The 18,660-nt window shown below is 39.3% G+C and overlaps 1 protein-coding gene across 1 annotated transcript; it reads left to right on the top strand.

Moving 5' to 3' along the window:
* Positions 1-136: 136 nt before the first annotated feature.
* me2 (malic enzyme 2, NAD(+)-dependent, mitochondrial) lies at positions 137-18,470 on the top strand. The gene is made up of 15 exons (XM_040156066.1): positions 137-301; positions 4,483-4,639; positions 9,545-9,678; positions 9,834-9,983; positions 10,482-10,557; positions 10,930-11,091; positions 11,211-11,424; positions 12,201-12,298; positions 12,671-12,784; positions 12,928-13,039; positions 13,662-13,804; positions 13,967-14,069; positions 14,242-14,312; positions 14,920-15,018; positions 15,384-18,470. The coding sequence occupies exons 2-15, from the start codon at positions 4,526-4,528 to the stop codon at positions 15,549-15,551; spliced, it is 1,758 nt and encodes a 585-aa protein (XP_040012000.1). The 5' UTR covers positions 137-301; positions 4,483-4,525; the 3' UTR covers positions 15,552-18,470.
* The last annotated feature ends 190 nt before the right edge of the window (positions 18,471-18,660 follow it).

Genomic DNA, 18,660 nt, shown 5'->3' with positions numbered 1-18,660 from the left:
CTTCTTTTACAGTAATCACGATGTATTGGATTCTCTCCGAAAAAATTCTTGCGCATGTCGCAATCTTTACGGTAACCTCGAAGGAAATCCCAACATGTGATTGGATGAACGGTCAAGTCCTTCTGCACTGCGTGGAGTCTCTTCTCACCACCAACGTTCTGCCGCATCTGTGGCTGCTGTCAAGGGACAAACCAATCGGTCAGCCCACTGCACTTATACAGCGAACTCCAGGAGAAATATGCTCAATATACAGTAACCTTTCCAACGGAAGGAACCGGGATATTATCATATTCAAGAGCAGGTAAGCCGAGCTGTTATTCTCTAAAAGAATGTGAAGTCTGGCATCTAAGAAGTTTCCGTTTATCAGCGAGCGTGGTGGGGGGGGTTCAATGAATGACAGCATGTAAGTCATCAGACCAAAAAGTGTTTCTTTGTGGAGTAATGTGTCAATTTAACAAGCCGTTACAAACGTTGGGTCAGTGGGCTTTTCTGTCGTTCACAAATTCGCCGAGACGGGTGCTCGAATTACGACACAGCTTGGTCTGTTGTAACGTTAGTTCTGAGCTAACCAAATGTTAGCTTGTGGCAGTTGATAGCTGCTTTTTTTGTGGCTGTGTGAGACTGCTAGGCTAACTCATTAGCTCGCCACTGTAGGAAGTTGCAGTTACACTTTTTTTTTCTGTGCACGATCTCTCTTCCACATAGTTAGTCGAGCGCAATGAAAATATAAAGCCGTAAGTGATGAAAGCGTTAATCAAGAATGAATCAAACTGGAACGGCCCGTCATTCCAGCCAGCTGATTAAAACGATTTGCTGTATCTAGAGATGGGCTTTAACAGTGTCAGTGGCCAGACACTGTTATCGATGAGGCAACAAGACGGACAACTCATCGTGCCTCAGGGGGAAGGAGAATAATAACACCTGTCAGCAAAGCCACACCTACCCGCGTAATAACTGTGATTAGTGATTGTTTATCCATTTGAGGTAACTTATTTACACTTGTACTCTGTAAAATTACCTTTTCCGTATACCAACGCAATCTGATCCCAATAAAAATTCACCTCTAACACCGTAAATTGTTTACACGTGAAAGTATATTTTTGGGTGTGATTGAATGCTAGTTAGGTTAAGAGAGGATGCACAAGAGAGCACTGGCTTTCTTGTTGGTAAGTCATTTCCTGAGTGAAACCTTTTGTTATTACATCATGCCTACTTCAGTCAGTACAGTCATTATTTGCACACAGTGTTCACATGTTAAGAGTACTTCCAGACCCAGTAATGCAAGACTTAATAGTCTGACTAGATTGTACTGGTCGTGTGTCCTGTTTGCCTCTTCTGCTAAAAATTAATCTTGCTGGTAACCCAATGAGATATGTGAAGTAAAATGTCCAATTTTACCTGGCGCATTTTTAAGCTGTGGCCAATAAACCTAAAGTTTATCCATCGGGGGCGGTATTTGTGAGTACTTAGATTGGTTGAGCTTCAGCCTTGGCATGACATTCTATTTACATTGAGATTACAGCACAATCTTAGAATAACCAGCTCACCATAATGTTGATTAATATTGAAGAAATCCAAATGCACAATACTAGGTGTGTTGGTTGCCTGCTTTTATGAGCTATTTGCATAGAGTACAAAGGTCCAGACTAGCTTCTGGCTGTGGAAAGTGTTCAGGTAGTACATTCATGCTATTTTCTCCAGCACTGATACAAAGCTGGCTCATTACTGTTTCTGTGCCAGAATCACCTTGCTACTTGGCAGACACAAAAAGTACAAAACAGATAGTCGCAGACAATCTTAGCCGCCCGATTCCTTAGAGTTGACATGCTGATAAAGTGTTGGCTGAAATAAAATGAAAATGAATTAATTGAATGATTTCCATTATATCAAAGACAGAACTCATCTTAACTGCTGAGACTTCATATGTTGTAGAAATGAGTAGGAACCAAAGGTTAGATTTGAATAACCAGAAGATATTCATGTACACTGTAAAACACAAAGACTGGAATTCACAGAGTCTGCATCAAGGCTGTTTCCCCTCTGAATATCCAATCAACAGAGCATTAAAATTTCTGTTTATTGCTGGTGCTGCTTATACAGTGTGCTGCTTTGGCCCAGGCTTTATTGCTGCTTTCTCTGCAGTGTTTCCTGGATATGTGGTTATTTGGTTATAAGCCAAGATTCAGCCAGTTGGCTATGCTTGTAATTTATTTCGTCTGATATTTTGGTCAAAGAGAGGGGCGCATGATCAGACCCTAGAGCTTTCTCAGAATCTGTTCTTAAACAACAAGAACAGGCTCATGGAAAATTACACCCATTGTTTAGTAAGAAGTTTTTAAGGTTGCTGGTACTTTATTAACTGCCTCAATTGCTCATCAAAAGTAAACCAGCATGGTGTGATTAACCACAGTGGGTGGCATAAACATTAACTGTTGTAAACATTGTTGGAAGTATCATGTCAGTTCCATCTTGTTTGAATGATTGTTTATATATTTATTTATCCTATCTCCATTCATATTTTATTGTACTTTTGTGTGGGTGGTTAAGGCTATGATAACATGGGTGGATAAACAAGAATGGTGTAGTGAGGAATGGAGAAGAGGAATGTGACAATGTCACATGTTGACAACACAGATGAGGGCTATTTGTCACATTAACTGGCCCTAGGGTTATTCTTTTGTCACCTGAGCTCAGCAGCATGGTGTTCCAGGCCATGAAATAATTCAGAGGAGTTAAATCTCAAGCTTTTTTTCCTGTTTAATATTTTAGTAACAGCTGAACGCAGTTGACTGTTGTTTCCACATGTAGCTTGTATTTCAAAAGCAATACTTCTTCTAGAGATCTGCTAGTCTCAGTTACTAAAAGCCCAAACTTAGAAACTGCATGCAATAATGCTCATGTTGCTGTTCCCCACATAACTTGCTGACCAGTCCAGTTGCATTACCTCTGGTTTGGGTCATGACATTAAGCGAGGGGAAAAAGGAGTTTGGGCAGGATAATAAAAAGAATTTTAAAAAAGAGAAAACAGTTTAAATCAAGCAAAGTTTAGCATGTACAACTGTTTGTTTGAGACATTATTTTGGCTACATCTCCTCTGTGGTCTGCTTTCCCCTTTTTGTAACATGACATTAACATTCAAATTAAAAGATAGCATGATATTTATATTATCTATCTATAAGTGGAAATTTAAAGTTGTTCTCTCAATCCATTGGTTCTGCAAGTTCGGTGGGAAGGCAGCACTTTCTGATTTCGTAGTCCAGGGATGACCTTTTACTACAAAACTATCACCAGGGATAACAAAGCTGCTCTTAATTGTCCATAACTTACAAATGTGTATTAGAGGAGCTGTAAGTGGCCTCTCTCTGCTCCCACCACAACACGGCACAACACAATATAGCAGGGAATCACAGGTCACATGCATGACATAGCTCTTACAATGACGATACTATTTCAGGCCACAATCAGCAGCTGAAAGTGGGATAGGGCCCCTTGTGTAAAGTGAGTATGGAGATATGTTTGCTTGTTTATGTCGCATCATTGTAGGAAAATTTTGCCATCAGATACCATCTTGTGTATTTGTATATGAGCTTGTTTTATATCTTTTACAACCAAAATAGTAGAAATTATTTTTTCCTTCAGGTTTGTTCTGTAGAACCAGACACTGAAGTGATGTGCCACATATGATTTCTGTAATTGTTAATTGGAGTCTTTCTTCCAGCCTGTGATACATATTATCCGCCTGTCTTCCCCGTCTTTCCTATCAGTCGGCTGATGTCTCCATGATTCTGCTTGTTCTCTTTCTTCATGTGGAGCTCTTTGCGAAAAGGATTATGACAATCTTTCAAAGCTTTGTTTCTCAGATCAAGCACTAAATCACTTCTGTCCGCATCCAGATTAATGACAAGCCACTGCTGTCAGCATTCGTAATCCTTGACTGTGGGGCTGTCCATGCACACCAAGTGCATTTCAAGGCTTCTGTTAATGAATGTTTGTCAGGAGACCGACGGTCTTCATTGCTGATAGCATAATATTGTAACAAGGTATGAAAACGGTGTGATGATGTCATGCGTAGAGGTCATGGTAGTAGTGCAGTTAAGGTCTTCATTGTCAGAAGCAATAACTCTAATAACCCGTTGACATCAGGGAGTAGTTTCACATGCATTTGCACCATAAACATTCAAATTGTTTGAATCTCATGGCAAGCCAACTTTAAGAGATGGTAATAAAATATTAGTGTTACAGTTAAGACCCCTGCAAATACAATCAAAGTTGTCCTCGCACATAATGTACAACCACTCAAACATAAAAACTGTCAAAAGCCTGGTAATCTTCAGAAACCCTGTCTGGTATCCCATAACAGCTACTCGCTGCAGCTGCCTTTTCCACTTTCCATAATAATCCTACCAGATGGGAAGATGAAACTGGAAATAGACAACTACATGCAATCAAGTTTTTAACTCGGTTTTCTCTTTCTGTTCTCAGCTGCTTTCTACCAGTGCACCTCCCAGACCAGTGACTGTCCACCATGTTGTCCAGGTTGAGGACAACCTGGTCCCTGAGGCCCTGTGTCTCTGCTTGCAGATGGGCACACACCAAAGAGAAGGGCAAGCCGCTCATGCTCAACCCTCGTACCAACAAAGTGAGTTGATTGCTGAAAATGTGTGCATGTGTCAGCATGTAAACAGACACGGTCGTTAAACAGATGGCAGCTTTATTAACATGTTGTGCAGTGTGTCAGCCAATTATGTCATGTTACGATGTAGGCTAATTGGCGTAAGTTTTTTTGTGTACCTGGGTGGATAATAATTGTAATGTATGTCAAAACTGTATGATATTCTTTCGTAACTGTGTAGAGAAGAGTACACAAATTGACTGAAAGTCACAGCTGGAGCATATATAATGTAAAATATCTATTTGTAAACTGTCTCCTCTCTGTTTTTTTGGCTGTTAGTAATGGTTAGTTTTCCTCATATCCTTTCCCTAAATTTTTAGGCTGCATATACAAGTCCTTTTCCATTGTTTTAATCCCTTGACACTCCATTATCTCATAAGAGGTGTCAATATCTCTGTATATACCCCAGGATATTAATGGCAGAGAGCTCTTTTGTAGTGAGAAGGATAGGAATTGACCGATATGTTTGCAGACTGTCTTTTTATTAGACTACTTTTTCCTATATCTTAATGAACACAAATATATGCAAATTTCTGCAGGCTGGTAGAAATTTTAATTGATCCCCAAAGTATAATAGTTTAACAAGAAGTAGGATATGTCAGCATTCACATGTAATGATGACCAAATATACAGTAACTTAAAACATTTAAGCCCATCATGCAAGTACCCACAGTCACACAGAGCAATGTGAACTGTTACAGTACAAACAACATAGCATTATAAAGTACAGTTAAAGGTGCAAGTTAATCTTATTCCTAGGCCAGTGAATGGTACTACTGAAAGACTAAAAGACAAAACTTGCTGTCAGAGGGAAAGGTTTCCTAATAGCTGGCTGCGGCAGCTGCATATTTTCCTCCACTGTCTGACTTGGCCTTGCCTCTAATGCTTGGTCTAAATTGAGACCTTAGGGGAATGATTTTCAAGCATTAAGGAAGGTTCACAAATTCATTATGTCATTTTAATCTATCCAAAGCAGCTGTACTTGTGTTGTAATTTTTAAGTACTAGTAGCAGGATTGAAACTAAAAACTTACTTTCTTATTTCTAAATAGTGTCTTGACTAATGCCATATTTACTGACAAGAACCTAACATGATTTTTATGCCTCCGTGCCGGCAACAGTTGTGGCAAGAGAGGTTTTCGGGTTGTCCATCCATCCATCCGTCCCATTCTTGCAAACATGATATCTCGGGAATGCCTTGAGGGAATTTTTTCAAATTTGGCACAAACATTCCCTTGGACTAAAGGAGGTCAAGGTCACTGCGACCTCACAAAACACGTTTTTGACCATAAATAAAGTATTCATAAGCCAATTATGTCAAAATACACTTAATACCTTTTATTAAATTCCGTGAAAGTCTCCATGTTTTACAATCAGCAAGCACTTTGCGACAGTGGCAAGGAAAAACTCCCTTTTAACAGGCAGAAGTCTTGAGCAGACCCGGGCTCTGGGTGGGTGGGCGTCTACCTTGGCTGGTTGGGTTGAGAGAAAAAGAGAGGGCAAGAGAGATGATGAGGGGGGAGATTAAGGATAAAGAAAGAGCAGGAGGAAAGAGAACATAACACAGAGTGGGCGTTGAAAGGAAAGGTGCAGAGATGTTGATGATTAGGGACACTGGGGGTTGGGGGGAAGTCGAGGTTGGAGGAATGGCAGAGGTGGGGGATGGATTGGTGTCGGACATCAGACAGCGATTGTGTGCCAGCAGCGCACTAACCTGTTCAAAAAGCACAAGAGTCCTGATTTTTCCAAAGAGCTCAGCCATGGAGATCCTTTATGCAGCATGGGGCCGTTAAAATCAGGGAGGCAGAGCCGGATGTGAGGCACATCTGCAGCAATGTAATCTACAGTTTCAAAGATCTCTTGCTTACCTTTAAAGATCTGCTCTACTGACAGGACACCCGACTTGTGCATTTCAAGCAGCAACAGGCCCATCTTCTTCCAAGTGCTGCTGCTGCACTCGAACGTCAAGTCCACAGCAGACCTAACATACATATGGAGGACTTTGTTTCAAGTCGTTTCTGTTGAGATATTTATCAATTTTGGCCTCAGAGAAGGTCCCCATGTCCTCCTATGTGAGTGAGGGTTTAATAAGAGGAGAGCAAGTGGAACAGCAGCCTCACTCTGTTTGAGGTCTGTCTTCCTCCTCTGGTTGGATGAAAATCCGAAAGCAGCGTTAACTTCTAGTTGCTCTTTGGAGGAGTCAGAATTCACAAAAAGGAGAGGCTCAGTTAGAGTGAGTCTCCTCTTTTTGCTCAAGTTAGATCAACTTTCGTCTCTTTTCTTCCTTGAGAAGGCTGAAGGCTCCACAAAAACAACCAGCTCCATTTCACTGAGCCTCCTGTAGATCCTTCTCTTCTCTCCTGATGTCTGAGGAACTGTCATTGAAGGTTAACTTCATCCTTTTCTCCATTTCTCCTGTCATGTTCTTTTGTGTTTGTTCTGTGATCGACTAAAAAATGGAAGTTGTGTCCACGTCGGCGTTTGGTAACCAAGTGAAGACTGCACTAGACAAACTTTGTAAACCCAAGCGATGTCACAGTGCATGAAGAAAATTTTTATGTCACTGACCTGGTTCAGGAAGGAAGTGTTTGCCATTGATCTTATCAGTTAATAAATATGTCAACATATTGACGATCCAACCATTTCTGACGATCCAACGTTTTTCATAAAACAATTGAATTTTGTGAACTTGACAGAAAGCTGAAAAGCATTGGTTGAATTGATGAAATGTGTTGTGTTTCTGACCACACCTAGCTTCTCTGTTGGGTGTGGTCAGAAATGTCTGTCAAATCCATGCCAAAAAATGTTTCTATTTGCAACTGCTTCTTATTAAATTTGGGGCTTCTGCTATGCAAAGGCCTCAAAAATGAGCCTTTGCATTTAATTCTTTCTTTTATTATTTTATATTTCCTTCTGCTCTTTATGTTTCTTCTCACTGCTTTTTCATGCTTCATGTAAAATACTTTGGATTGCCTTTTGTTGTTTTTCTTGTCAGCTTCTTCAAACTACTGAAAGTAATAAATGACATTTGCAATACGAGCCTGTGGCCACTTGAAGTGACGTGATCGCACTTTGTACACGTAATGCTAAACTTGGACGAGACTAGACATGTTGTGCTAAATATATACATGCCATTCTGCATGTAAACTGGTCACCAGCTAGTTGGCTAACAGTAAATGGACTGCACTTATATAGCGCTTTTCTAGTCTTATCGACCACACAAAGCGCTTTACACTACTGCCACATTCACCCATTCGCACACACATTAATACAGCGCTCTTTTCTATACATACTGCACTTTATACACACACACACACACACACCAATGATACAGGGGGGGCAATTTGGGATTCAGTATCTTCGACATGCAGACTGGAGGAGCCAGGGATCTAACCACCGACCTTCTGGTTAGGGGACGACCTGCTCTACCTCCTGAGCCACAGCCGCCCTAATGGTTCTAGAAATACTGTGCATCAGCAGACTGCATCATCATGACTCTCGTACATTGTCACTCACTTATCACCATAGCTCAACGGTAAAGGTCATAGTGTTGCAGAAATGCATTGTTTATTACATTACACTGTCAGCAAGATGAAATCAAAGAATTAAAATATATTTTGTAAGATGATGCAGCAATCTGAACAAACCAAGAGGCATTTCAACTTTCAATTCAAGCTAAAAAAAGGAACAACAAAAACTAGATATCAGAGGTTTGCAGCGTGTTGCATGATGTTGAAAGGACCTTAGTACTAGAGCTGAGTGAAATGAAATGCTCCATCAGCATGACTCAGCATTTTGCCAGGGGAGCCCCCAGCTTTCATCGCTTTCACAAAATAATCAGCCCCTTCCCCAGCCCCAGACATGATGGCTTCCATGTGTTACGCCCATGTTTCATTCAGGGCTGGACTTGTAAACCCACATACGCATACATGCTCTCATACACTGCAGGAACATGAAAACACACTCTCAACTTCCCCATCAGGGTCAGGGTGTTCTTCATTGGTTTCTTTGAGACAACTCCCCTCTCTTACCTCCTTTTTTCTCCTTTCCTCTGGGGAATATTTTTTTTCATCTGGTGTACCTCCTTTCACTCAGCTGTCTTTTTCTCCTGTTAAGAGTCAGTAGGTCCTCTCCGTCTAAGACCTAATAGGTAATGTAATGCACCCTCTGGTGACGAAACTACATCACAGTATGTGAAAATTTTCTGCAGCAGGGGTACTGAAACTTGATTTAGTGATTAAACTTTTATTTTGAAGATAGATCTTTTAAGCATGAAACTAATAAGCAGCACATATTGGCTGCAAAAGTCCATGCCGCAGAGAGAGGTGATATTTAAACCTCAAACCCAGAAACATTTGAAGTGATGTCCATAAACTGCACACATTAGCATACTCATTTTTTCCCATCAGTCTGTAAGTATATCATACTAAAAGAAATGTCAGGGGTGAAATATTTAACATTTGTAAAACCAACTTTCAGTGGAGAGACCACTCTTTTGCCTATGTCTAACAAGGTTTGTGTTTCACTCATAAGTTTTGATTAGTCATTTCCCGTAGGCAGTGATGTCTACATATCCAACAACTTAATTTAATATGGGCAAATATGTGGGATGAAAAGGAGTCTTAATTAGAAATAATAGGATAGCATACTTGTATCTTTACATAAAGAGTTCAGACATTCAGAGTTGAAGCCTTTGGCTTGAAAACATAACAGCCCCTCTGTACATACTGTATTTGCATAACCCTCAGGTCACTTAAATTAGCTTGACAAATTAACAAATTATTCTGTGACAATGAGTAGTAGATGCCTGCATTCTCTTTGTCTCACCACTCACGCCTCTCTTTGTTTTGTCTGTCTGTCTGTTTCTCCTCAGGGCATGGCCTTCTCTCTACAGGAGCGACAGATTTTGGGGATACATGGTCTGTTGCCTCCCAAAGTGGAGACTCAGGACATTCAGGCCATGCGCTTTCAGAAAAATCTCAAGAAAATGACTGATCCCTTAGAGAAGTAAGGGCATATTTTGCTTGAGAGCTAGAAAGTATAGCCACAAAATGCTCTCCCTTTTATTGCTTTCAACCATTTTTTATTAATAATATATTAATCTAAAAAATCTCCCTGTATACGGCTGAACTTTTCCTAATTTTTCATCATTTTCCATACAGGTACATCTACTTGATGGGCATCCAGGAAAGGAATGAGAGGCTTTTCTATCGGGTCTTGATGGAGGACATAGAGGAATTGATGCCAATAGTCTACACTCCCACTGTAGGCCTGGCCTGCACACAATATGGACACATCTTTAGAAGACCCAAGTAAGCACGCAGTAAAGGTATCAAGAATCAACACCAGGGAAAGTAAAATTCAGTTATAAGAATTACTAAAAGAACTTTTTAGCTAATAGTTTGAGCCTTTAATGTATGTTTTACTTTGGTGACAGACATACTGTACCTGTAGCACTCCCACGAATTACTATTTAAGACAAAGCAAAAAGAATTTATTTATTGCCCATAGACTGCATTGCCATCTTCTTGGTGTGAGGTGTGAAACATTTTGCCTCCTGTTCAAGAGTACCATAAAAGTGAACCCTGAAAATATTTTAAAGGATTCTTCTGGATAAAATGAAGGCTTTGACTGGAGCTGTTGAAATTTTCTTGGTGAATGGTTGTTAAAGTTGTGTCATCAACCTTGCCTAAAATAATGTTAAAGTTGTTCTTGTAGTGGAAAAATACAGTTCTTTTCTTATTTTATTGTAGATACATTCTCAATGTGCTCGTTAAAGTTTTCAGCTACCATCTTGTTTCCCTCACCAGAGGCTTGTTCATCTCCATCCTGGACAGAGGACACATCCGCTCCATCCTGGACAACTGGCCCGAGACTAATGTTGCAGTCAGTACCTGAAAACCTCACCACAGTAACACCTTTTCAGTCAATGTCTATATAATAGTGTAAAGGAGACTCCTAGAGCAATTCATCCCACTTAAACCTACAAACTGAGGATTTTATAGATTAATTGTTAATGTTGAGATAGTCACTTATAGCCATTATGGCGATACAACTATGTATATATGATATGAATAATAATAAATATCACAGTAAGTCTTGGGAAGTCTTGTTAATTGACCCATTACAGTCCAAGTTTTGTACATTTGCCTGGCTAAGGTCCAGTTTAGTATTTCTCACAGTTGTGTGCTTGTAAAATGTTGATTTGTAATTTTGCTGACTGATGCACTCCTCTTCCACCTCTCTCTCTTTCTGCAGGCAGTAGTAGTAACTGATGGAGAGCGCATTTTAGGATTAGGGGACCTGGGTGTTTATGGAATGGGCATCCCTGTCGGAAAACTTTGCCTGTACACTGCCTGTGCCGGAATTAGACCTGAGAAATGTCTGCCTGTGGTGATAGATGTTGGCACAGACAATGAGGTAGGGAGGCTCCTTGTATGTTTTGTGTAAACGATGGGTTTGTAGGTGCTTTAGTGAGAGAAAGAAAAATGGGAGATATAGGTTTATCCTGCTCATCTTTGTCCTTGTCCTCCCTTCAGACTCTCCTTAAGGATCCACTGTACATGGGCCTGTACCAGAAACGAGACCGCTCTCAGGCCTATGATGATCTGATTGATGAGTTCATGGAAGCTGTGGTGGAGAAATATGGACAGGACACACTGATCCAATTTGAGGACTTTGGGAACCACAATGCCTTCCGCTTCCTCAGGAAGTACAGGGAGAAATACTGCACCTTCAATGACGATATCCAAGGTTCACATATAACCCCTCACACAGAGGTTGTACTTAGTAATATTATGCATCTGTTGGACAGATAATTTCTCTTTGTTAAATGATTCTGTCTCAGGGATTACCTACCTCTTTATGAGCACATATTTGAGGACACCAAATTAAAGATTCAATTTCCTTTTTTTTTTTTTTTTTCCTAACATTTATCTCTGGAAACCTGCTTTGTGAAGCCCAGGTTACCTATTCAGTGAAAATCAGCACTACAATTACATTTAGTACAGTTCTGGTGGTGTTGCTTAAAGGATAATACTGGAGGTTTTGCATGTGTCAGCCAATCCCTACAATTTGCCAATCCTTTTAATTGTTTAATTGTTGGGGGAACTTTTTAAAAGCTTGTTTTTAGATACCTTCCAGGCAGCTGTAGGTTTCTTTTCTTTTCACCATGAAAATAAAATTGAAGAAACTTGAAACTTGCTTGAATTAAATAATCAATTCCAGTGAACATAGTATTGTGAACTTTAAGACACAGTACTGCTGCTAGATAGTGCAGTTGCAAGCGGGAACCATTTCAATCAGCTGTGTTTGAGAAGTCGGTGCTGAAACAAAATGCTCTAATGACTTATGTTATCTGTGAACTATACCAAGGAGACAGAACAAGCATAATTAACTTTAAAAAAAAAAAAAACATTAAGTGAATGGACCCAACCTACCTTCCTTCCTTAAAATAAAGAGTGACAAATCTGTCCTCTACAAGGCAGAGACTTTGTTGTTTACTGGTTTGTTCGTCTTCACATTTCCAGGCACTGCATCCGTAGCCCTTGCTGGTCTGTTAGCAGCTCAGAGAGCTGTTGGCAAACCCATCACTGAACACCGGGTGCTTTTCCTGGGAGCCGGAGAGGTAAGCTGACATTTATCCATGAATCAGTCAATCCGAGTTCTCTTGGTTTGTTTTGTGTCTTACCATTTGTCCCCTTTCTCTCCAGTTAGGAATGTGAAAGTCCCATTTATCAAAATAAGAAAATAGGCCCATTTGTAAGAGCGGTGCTGCCCCCTATTGACCACAGCTGGTCATAAAAATAAAAAATGATAGTCCAACATTAAGAATTTAAAAGAATCAAAACTGTGCTCAGTATTCATCAGAACATTTCTTGGAAAAAAGGAGGATTTGTTAAGTCATTCTCTAATTTAAAAATAAGGGTTTATGTTTTACTGTGGATTCACTGTCTAAACACTTAGAATGTTTAACCAAATAAGGTTATTTTCTCCAAAGGCTGCCCTTGGTATAGCCAATCTGATTGTCATGGCCATGATGGAGACGGGGATGACCCAAGCTGAGGCCAGAAAAAGGATCTGGATGTATGATAAACATGGGTTACTAGTAAAGGTTAGTGTTTGTAACGCACATGACACATTAATGACCAGAAAGCACATTAGACGTCTGTGTGACTTCCTGTCTGGCTCACAGAGCAGTGGTCTTACGATATCATTGACTTATTGTTGCCACCAATGTACTTTATGTGACTCTAGGGCAGACCACAGGAAACAGACACTAATCAGGAGGCATTTGTCCATGACAATCCAGGGAATTTACAGAGCTTCCTAGACGCTGTAAACACCATTAAACCCACAGCTATCATTGGTAAGGAACTTCTTATTTTGTGCATTCATGTAACTTTAAAGCAGCTGAGAACAGTACAGCATTTTTAAGTTTGAGCAATTAATCAAGAACCAGAAAAGGAATGTTTTCACTGCTTACATTTGTGTTTCTGTAATGTGTTTTTGTTTTTTCCATGTGGAAAATCTGACCAGGTTAACTGACTAAGTATTATTATTATTATTATTATTATTAGTAGTAGTATTAATATCATTGAATCTTAAATGAAACTGTTAAGGCTTTGTTGTTGTAATTTTGTGCTCGTTATTCCTTGTCATAGCATGCAAGTATACAGTGTACAAGTGCTGCTTTGCTGGGCAGTGGGGGTGATTTTTTTTTATCAAACCAAGTTATTGGACATTTTCATTTTTTATTCATTTTTCAGAATTGTTTTTTCTTTCACTTGGATGTTTTAAGTTGCATTGATTAAATACAGCAGGAAAAATTCTGTTTTTGTCTTTTCATTTCAGGCTTTGAAGCGACAAAATGTGATTCTTTTCTCTACGCACTATATATATTTTCGTGCTCTCACACAGTTGCTTTGCCAGAGCTTTAAATAGTAGATTACAAGTCCACGGCAACTATTGTTCTTCTCACCCACTTGCAGGTGTGTCAGGAGCTGGCCGTCTGTTCACCCACGATGTGATCAAGGCCATGGGAACCCTGAACGAACGACCAATCATCTTTGCCCTAAGTAACCCAACCAATAAAGCAGAGTGCACAGCAGAGGATGCCTACACACTCACTGATGTACATAGTTCTTTCTGTTTGCCCTTTCTTTCCGTCTTTCTCTTTGTCTAACTCACAAATAAAGCATTAAGATTTCCTGTGCTGTCAAATCACTATTGCTCTTTTCATTCTTTTCTTTGTGTCCTGTCATCACTCTTCCCCTTTGTTTTCTGTGTCCCACAGGGTAGATGTCTTTTTGCCAGTGGCAGTCCATTTGGTCCAGTGACTTTGAGTAATGGCCGTGTCTTCACTCCTGGACAAGGGAACAATGCTTACATCTTCCCAGGTGAAGGGAAAAGAGAAGTGAAGCGATACGATGACTTTCAATAGTCTATAGTGTTAAAAATAAACAAAGCCAGGTTTCTAAGCTTTCACAGTGATGACACTGTGGGAAAATAACACTGGATGATAAACTACATGAAGTCTGTTGTAAAACCTGGGCCGTATTTACATTGCAGGTGTGGCCCTGGCTGTGATCTTGAGTGGAGTGAGACACATCAGTGACACAGTGTTCTTAGAGGCTGCGAAGGTCTGAAGTAGCACTAAGTATTTCTCCATCTCATCTTTAAACTTGCCCTCACCCCATTCTGCAGTTTTTCATTGACTCTGTCTTGTATGCATATACTCTGTATGCTCATCTAAACACTCTTTAACCCTTTGATGTTTCCTGTTTCCTCTCTTTCTAGACTCTGGCATAACAGCTAACCTAGGAGAAGCTTTTAAAAGGCTTATCCTGCTTTGCCTTTTTTCCATCTGTGTCCTTCCCTATTTTGTTGGACTGCATTGACTTCATAACACAAGTCAATGCAATCAGTGATGAAGATCACAGGATGCTTTCCTGCCAGTACTCTGTTTGATATTGAGGACACTGTCATTTACATACTGTTATGATTAGTAGTGGTGATTTGGTCGTTTCTATCACTTGACCTCACAATTTTTATTTTTCTCATATCTTATCATCCTTATTTTGTCTCATGTTACTCAATCAAAAGGTCTTAATACATTTACGACAGCACACGCATGTGGATTTGAAACAACAGAGAAATATGCTGTAAATCAGTAATAGCAGTAGTTGTCATGTGTGCGTTGTTTGGAAATTGTTCTTCAGCCTAAAAGTATTTTAATACTCCTTCCAGACCCTTGCAGAGCAGCTGACAGATAAAGAGCTGGAAGAAGGAAGATTGTATCCACCTCTTTCCAACATCAGAGAGGTCTCTGTCCAGATGGCTGTCAAGGTAAGTCTTTTGAAAATGATCATTTCTCCTGCTGACAAAACTAAATGCTGCAACTTTGGCTATTGATAAACCTGTTAATGTTAATCCAAACCTTAACTGCCTACCCTGCCTAAATTTCACCTCTTCTGTCATCATCTGATTTTCCAAATCCATGACCCTGTTCCACCACAGCCTGACCAACTTAGTAAGGCATAACATTGATTTGGTTAACTTTTAACAACTTCTCAAGAGGAACATTTCGATGACACAAAACTGCTGCCCAGTCTGATTTGGTTGTAGTTCTGACTACTACTTTCGTCTGTCCTTTCTACTATTATCTGCCTCTCAGTATTAGTCAGTGTTAAACTTTCTCTTTTTTACTACAGGTGATGGAGTATGTCTATGCTAAAGGCATGGCGTTCCGTTACCCTGAGCCTCTGGACAAGAATGGCTTCATACGTGCAACTGTGTGGAACACCAACTACGACTCCTTCCTGCCAGACACCTATGAATGGCCAGGTGTCAGCTTCAGCCCCAAAACTAACAAGAAATAGAACAAAACCTCACTGTTCCCCATGTCATAATGTCACTGTCCTCCCTTGTTTTCCATTTTACTCTTCACACAGATGTTTTGAGATGATCAGTTATTTTAGTGCAAACGTGTGCTTATGAAAAAAAAGGCAGTAGTAGCCCATTACTGCATCCATGTCACTGCATTTGCACTAACCCAAGTCTTAAGAGATCTGTGAAAAGGTAGAGTGGAAGGTGGCACTTGGAAAGATAAGGACATTTGAATGGGAGTAGCCATTCTCTCTTTACATTACAGTTTTTTTTTTTAATCTTCTCTGCATCCCATGTAAATCTGCACAAAACTGGAGGGCCACCTGTTGGTGATGAAAGGCAGTGTGGAAATCTGGTTTCCTTGTTGAAACCTTGAGATACATTTTAATTATCTATACTTTGCTTTGAAAAGAAAATTACAAAAATAATATCAGAATGTGGGGAATTACGGTTAATTACCATTAGAAGTTCTTTGTGATTGTCATATACTCTAACAAGCAGAAACCCAAACACCGAAACACAATTATTAGGTAAATTAGATTATACTGCATGGTAATCCAAACACTGTAGGGACAATTGTGCCATTACTGAAGGTTAGAATGGATTTTTAGAGGATAGTGGAGATGACTATCATGAATTTGTGTTGTGTCAGCATCCATTATCTTTTTAGTCATAAATTACCTAAGAATAACTTTCCCTTTTGTCAAGAAAAGCCCTGTACAATACCTTTATCTTTTTTTAACTACTTTAAGAGGTAGTTTTTCACTCCATAGTTAATGTAATGAAGGCTCGAATTTTATTATTTATTTTTGTTGCGTACACTCCTGATGCAGAACTGTTAGTCTTTGGTTAACACTGACAAACTCCATTCTTTATTTTTAGTCCAATTAATACTATTCTGACTATATGTGGCTATCTAGAGATTGCCAAACTTTATGCAAAGGTTTTAACATGGAGAATGGGTTTCTACAATGCCTTTTGTCACATCAAGGGGGCCTCTGGCGTCTTCACAGAAAAACGAATGCTCAGTGTAAGATGATTTGCTAAAGACTTCTTTTGATCCCATGTTATTATCGGGCGACACTGGTAATCAGCGAGAGTCCAGTGCAGCAGAGGGCTAAAGAGCTTGGCCTTTATGTGCAAATGGGGCAAAAAAGAGAGAAAACAGTGTAACTCAGGGGAGAAATAAAGTGAATATTTAAAGAAAGACCCCTTAATAGAAAATGATGAGATTTTATGAAGGGAAATAAAATGAAATTTATATCTAAAAACATAAAAGGAATCCTGCAGCTTGACAATACATCCAACGTCCACACCAGCATATTATTTGTTTCAATGTTCTTGTCACATTGTATTTATTTCCCAAAATTAATTTTGTTCGGGGGGGGGGCTTTTTAGATGCTTTACAAAGTCATCAACACTCCTTTAATGAGTTTTGGTATGGAGAATCTATCCTTAATCCTTTTTCAAAAGCGTGACATACAAATGAATACAATCTGTACCCTAAATATTTAAGGAAACCGTATGCAGTATCAAATAATTGGATAAACATTATTTCTCCTTTAATCATATTTAATTTACTGTACATGCACTTTTGTGGAAACTGAAAATGTCAAGAGTATTTATAAAGTTGTGTTAAATACGTCCGTGTGTGATGCCAGGTTGGTGTGTGGGTTTCGCTCCATGGAACATATTTAACAAGACAGCACACTTACAGGCTAGGCTTCTGTTCACCGTTTTGATCCACCATGATCTAGGAGAAGCTGTAGCACACTCAGATTATCTTTTTTAACTCAAGAAGGAGGTGAAACTTGGCTCATGTAATAGATCTGCTTTGCCTAAATTTAGAGATGGAAATTCTAGCTTGCTAGCCAATTGACTCATGATTTCCACTGTGACTTACTCAAAAATCATATTATTGGCATTAAAAGATAGTGACCAAACAGCCATGCTGACATCTTGACATTTTGACCTTTGAATAAGGTTTTTACTCTCACTACCTTCTGAAAAAAAAAAACAGATTCTGCTCATGTCCTTGTCCAGTTTTTGCTGCTAAAGGGTAATGGTGCTTAAAAGATAGATTGTTACTGGCAATATATATTTGTGATGAAGCAACTGAGTAATGCTAATAAGTCGGCTTTAACTATCTGTGTCAATAGAGAAGCATTTTTCTATTAAAGCAACAGCAACAGAATAAAATTAAAACTACTTATTAGTCTATTTCATTTGTAAACTGTTGTCAAGGGCATTGGTAGTATCTTCAGTATGTTACATATATATACTAGGCCATTGTGTAAATTCTAACCTCAGGATATTACATTAGGACCTTTCTGACAACCTGCATGGAAGTGCCTGCAAAGTGTTCAGTGTTAGATGTCACTTCATGTTCCACAATGTAGACCTCACAACATGCTGCAGGCGGAGCCGCGAAACAACCCAATATAAAAACTGCTGTTTGTTTTGTATAAAATGAAGTAATTGTGTCTTGTTCAATGTGCAGCTTCTTCTCAGACTGTGCAGCCTCTGGTCGTCAACACTTAATTTATTGTTAAAGTTTTTATACTCCTACTGATAAATTTTGAAATAGTTTTATTTAAAAGAAACAGTTAAACCCCATCAAGTGTTGGCTCATGTGTCTATCCAGTTGTTTCTGACTGTAATCATCCAGTATGAGTTTTTACTGTGTTGTGTCCAGTGATTAGTTTGCTCATTTGATTCTTGTATTCCTACCCATGAGTAAAACTTCCTCCGTATTTCTCTAAAGTATGCATTCATGTAGTGCAACGTCCTTTGTGTTTCTGAAGGCTATTTTTGTAACACAGTTATATTGCCTTAGCGTTTGTACTCAGAGAGCAGCATTTGTGTGCTGCTTCAGTGATGTTAAAGTGCAGAATAAAACCTAATTTACACTGGCTCTCTTGTCTGCTGGTTTTAATATTTTTTAATGTGTCTTTTGGGACCGATTCATCCACATTTTGGTTTGGTATAAACTGGTGTTAAAAAAACTGAGGCACTGTTATTTGTTCTTATCCAATTCTAGTCTTTAAATGGTATTTTCTAGTCATAAATGTAATTGAACCTATGATAAATGTGGCACATTGT

Source organism: Xiphias gladius, chromosome 19 (genome assembly GCF_016859285.1).
Source record: "Xiphias gladius isolate SHS-SW01 ecotype Sanya breed wild chromosome 19, ASM1685928v1, whole genome shotgun sequence".
Classification (NCBI taxonomy): domain Eukaryota; kingdom Metazoa; phylum Chordata; class Actinopteri; order Istiophoriformes; family Xiphiidae; genus Xiphias; species Xiphias gladius.
This window is presented reverse-complemented; position numbering and strand designations above follow the sequence as displayed.

Bases quoted from the DNA above. Each gene is read 5' to 3' on its own strand.
- me2 (XM_040156066.1), top strand. From the start codon at position 4,526: ATGTTGTCCAGGTTGAGGACAACCTGGTCCCTGAGGCCCTGTGTCTCT. The intron at 9,679-9,833 runs GTAAGGGCATAT...TTTTCCATACAG, and splicing joins ATGACTGATCCCTTAGAGAA to GTACATCTACTTGATGGGCA. The intron at 13,805-13,966 runs GTACATAGTTCT...TGTGTCCCACAG, and splicing joins ATGCCTACACACTCACTGAT to GGTAGATGTCTTTTTGCCAG.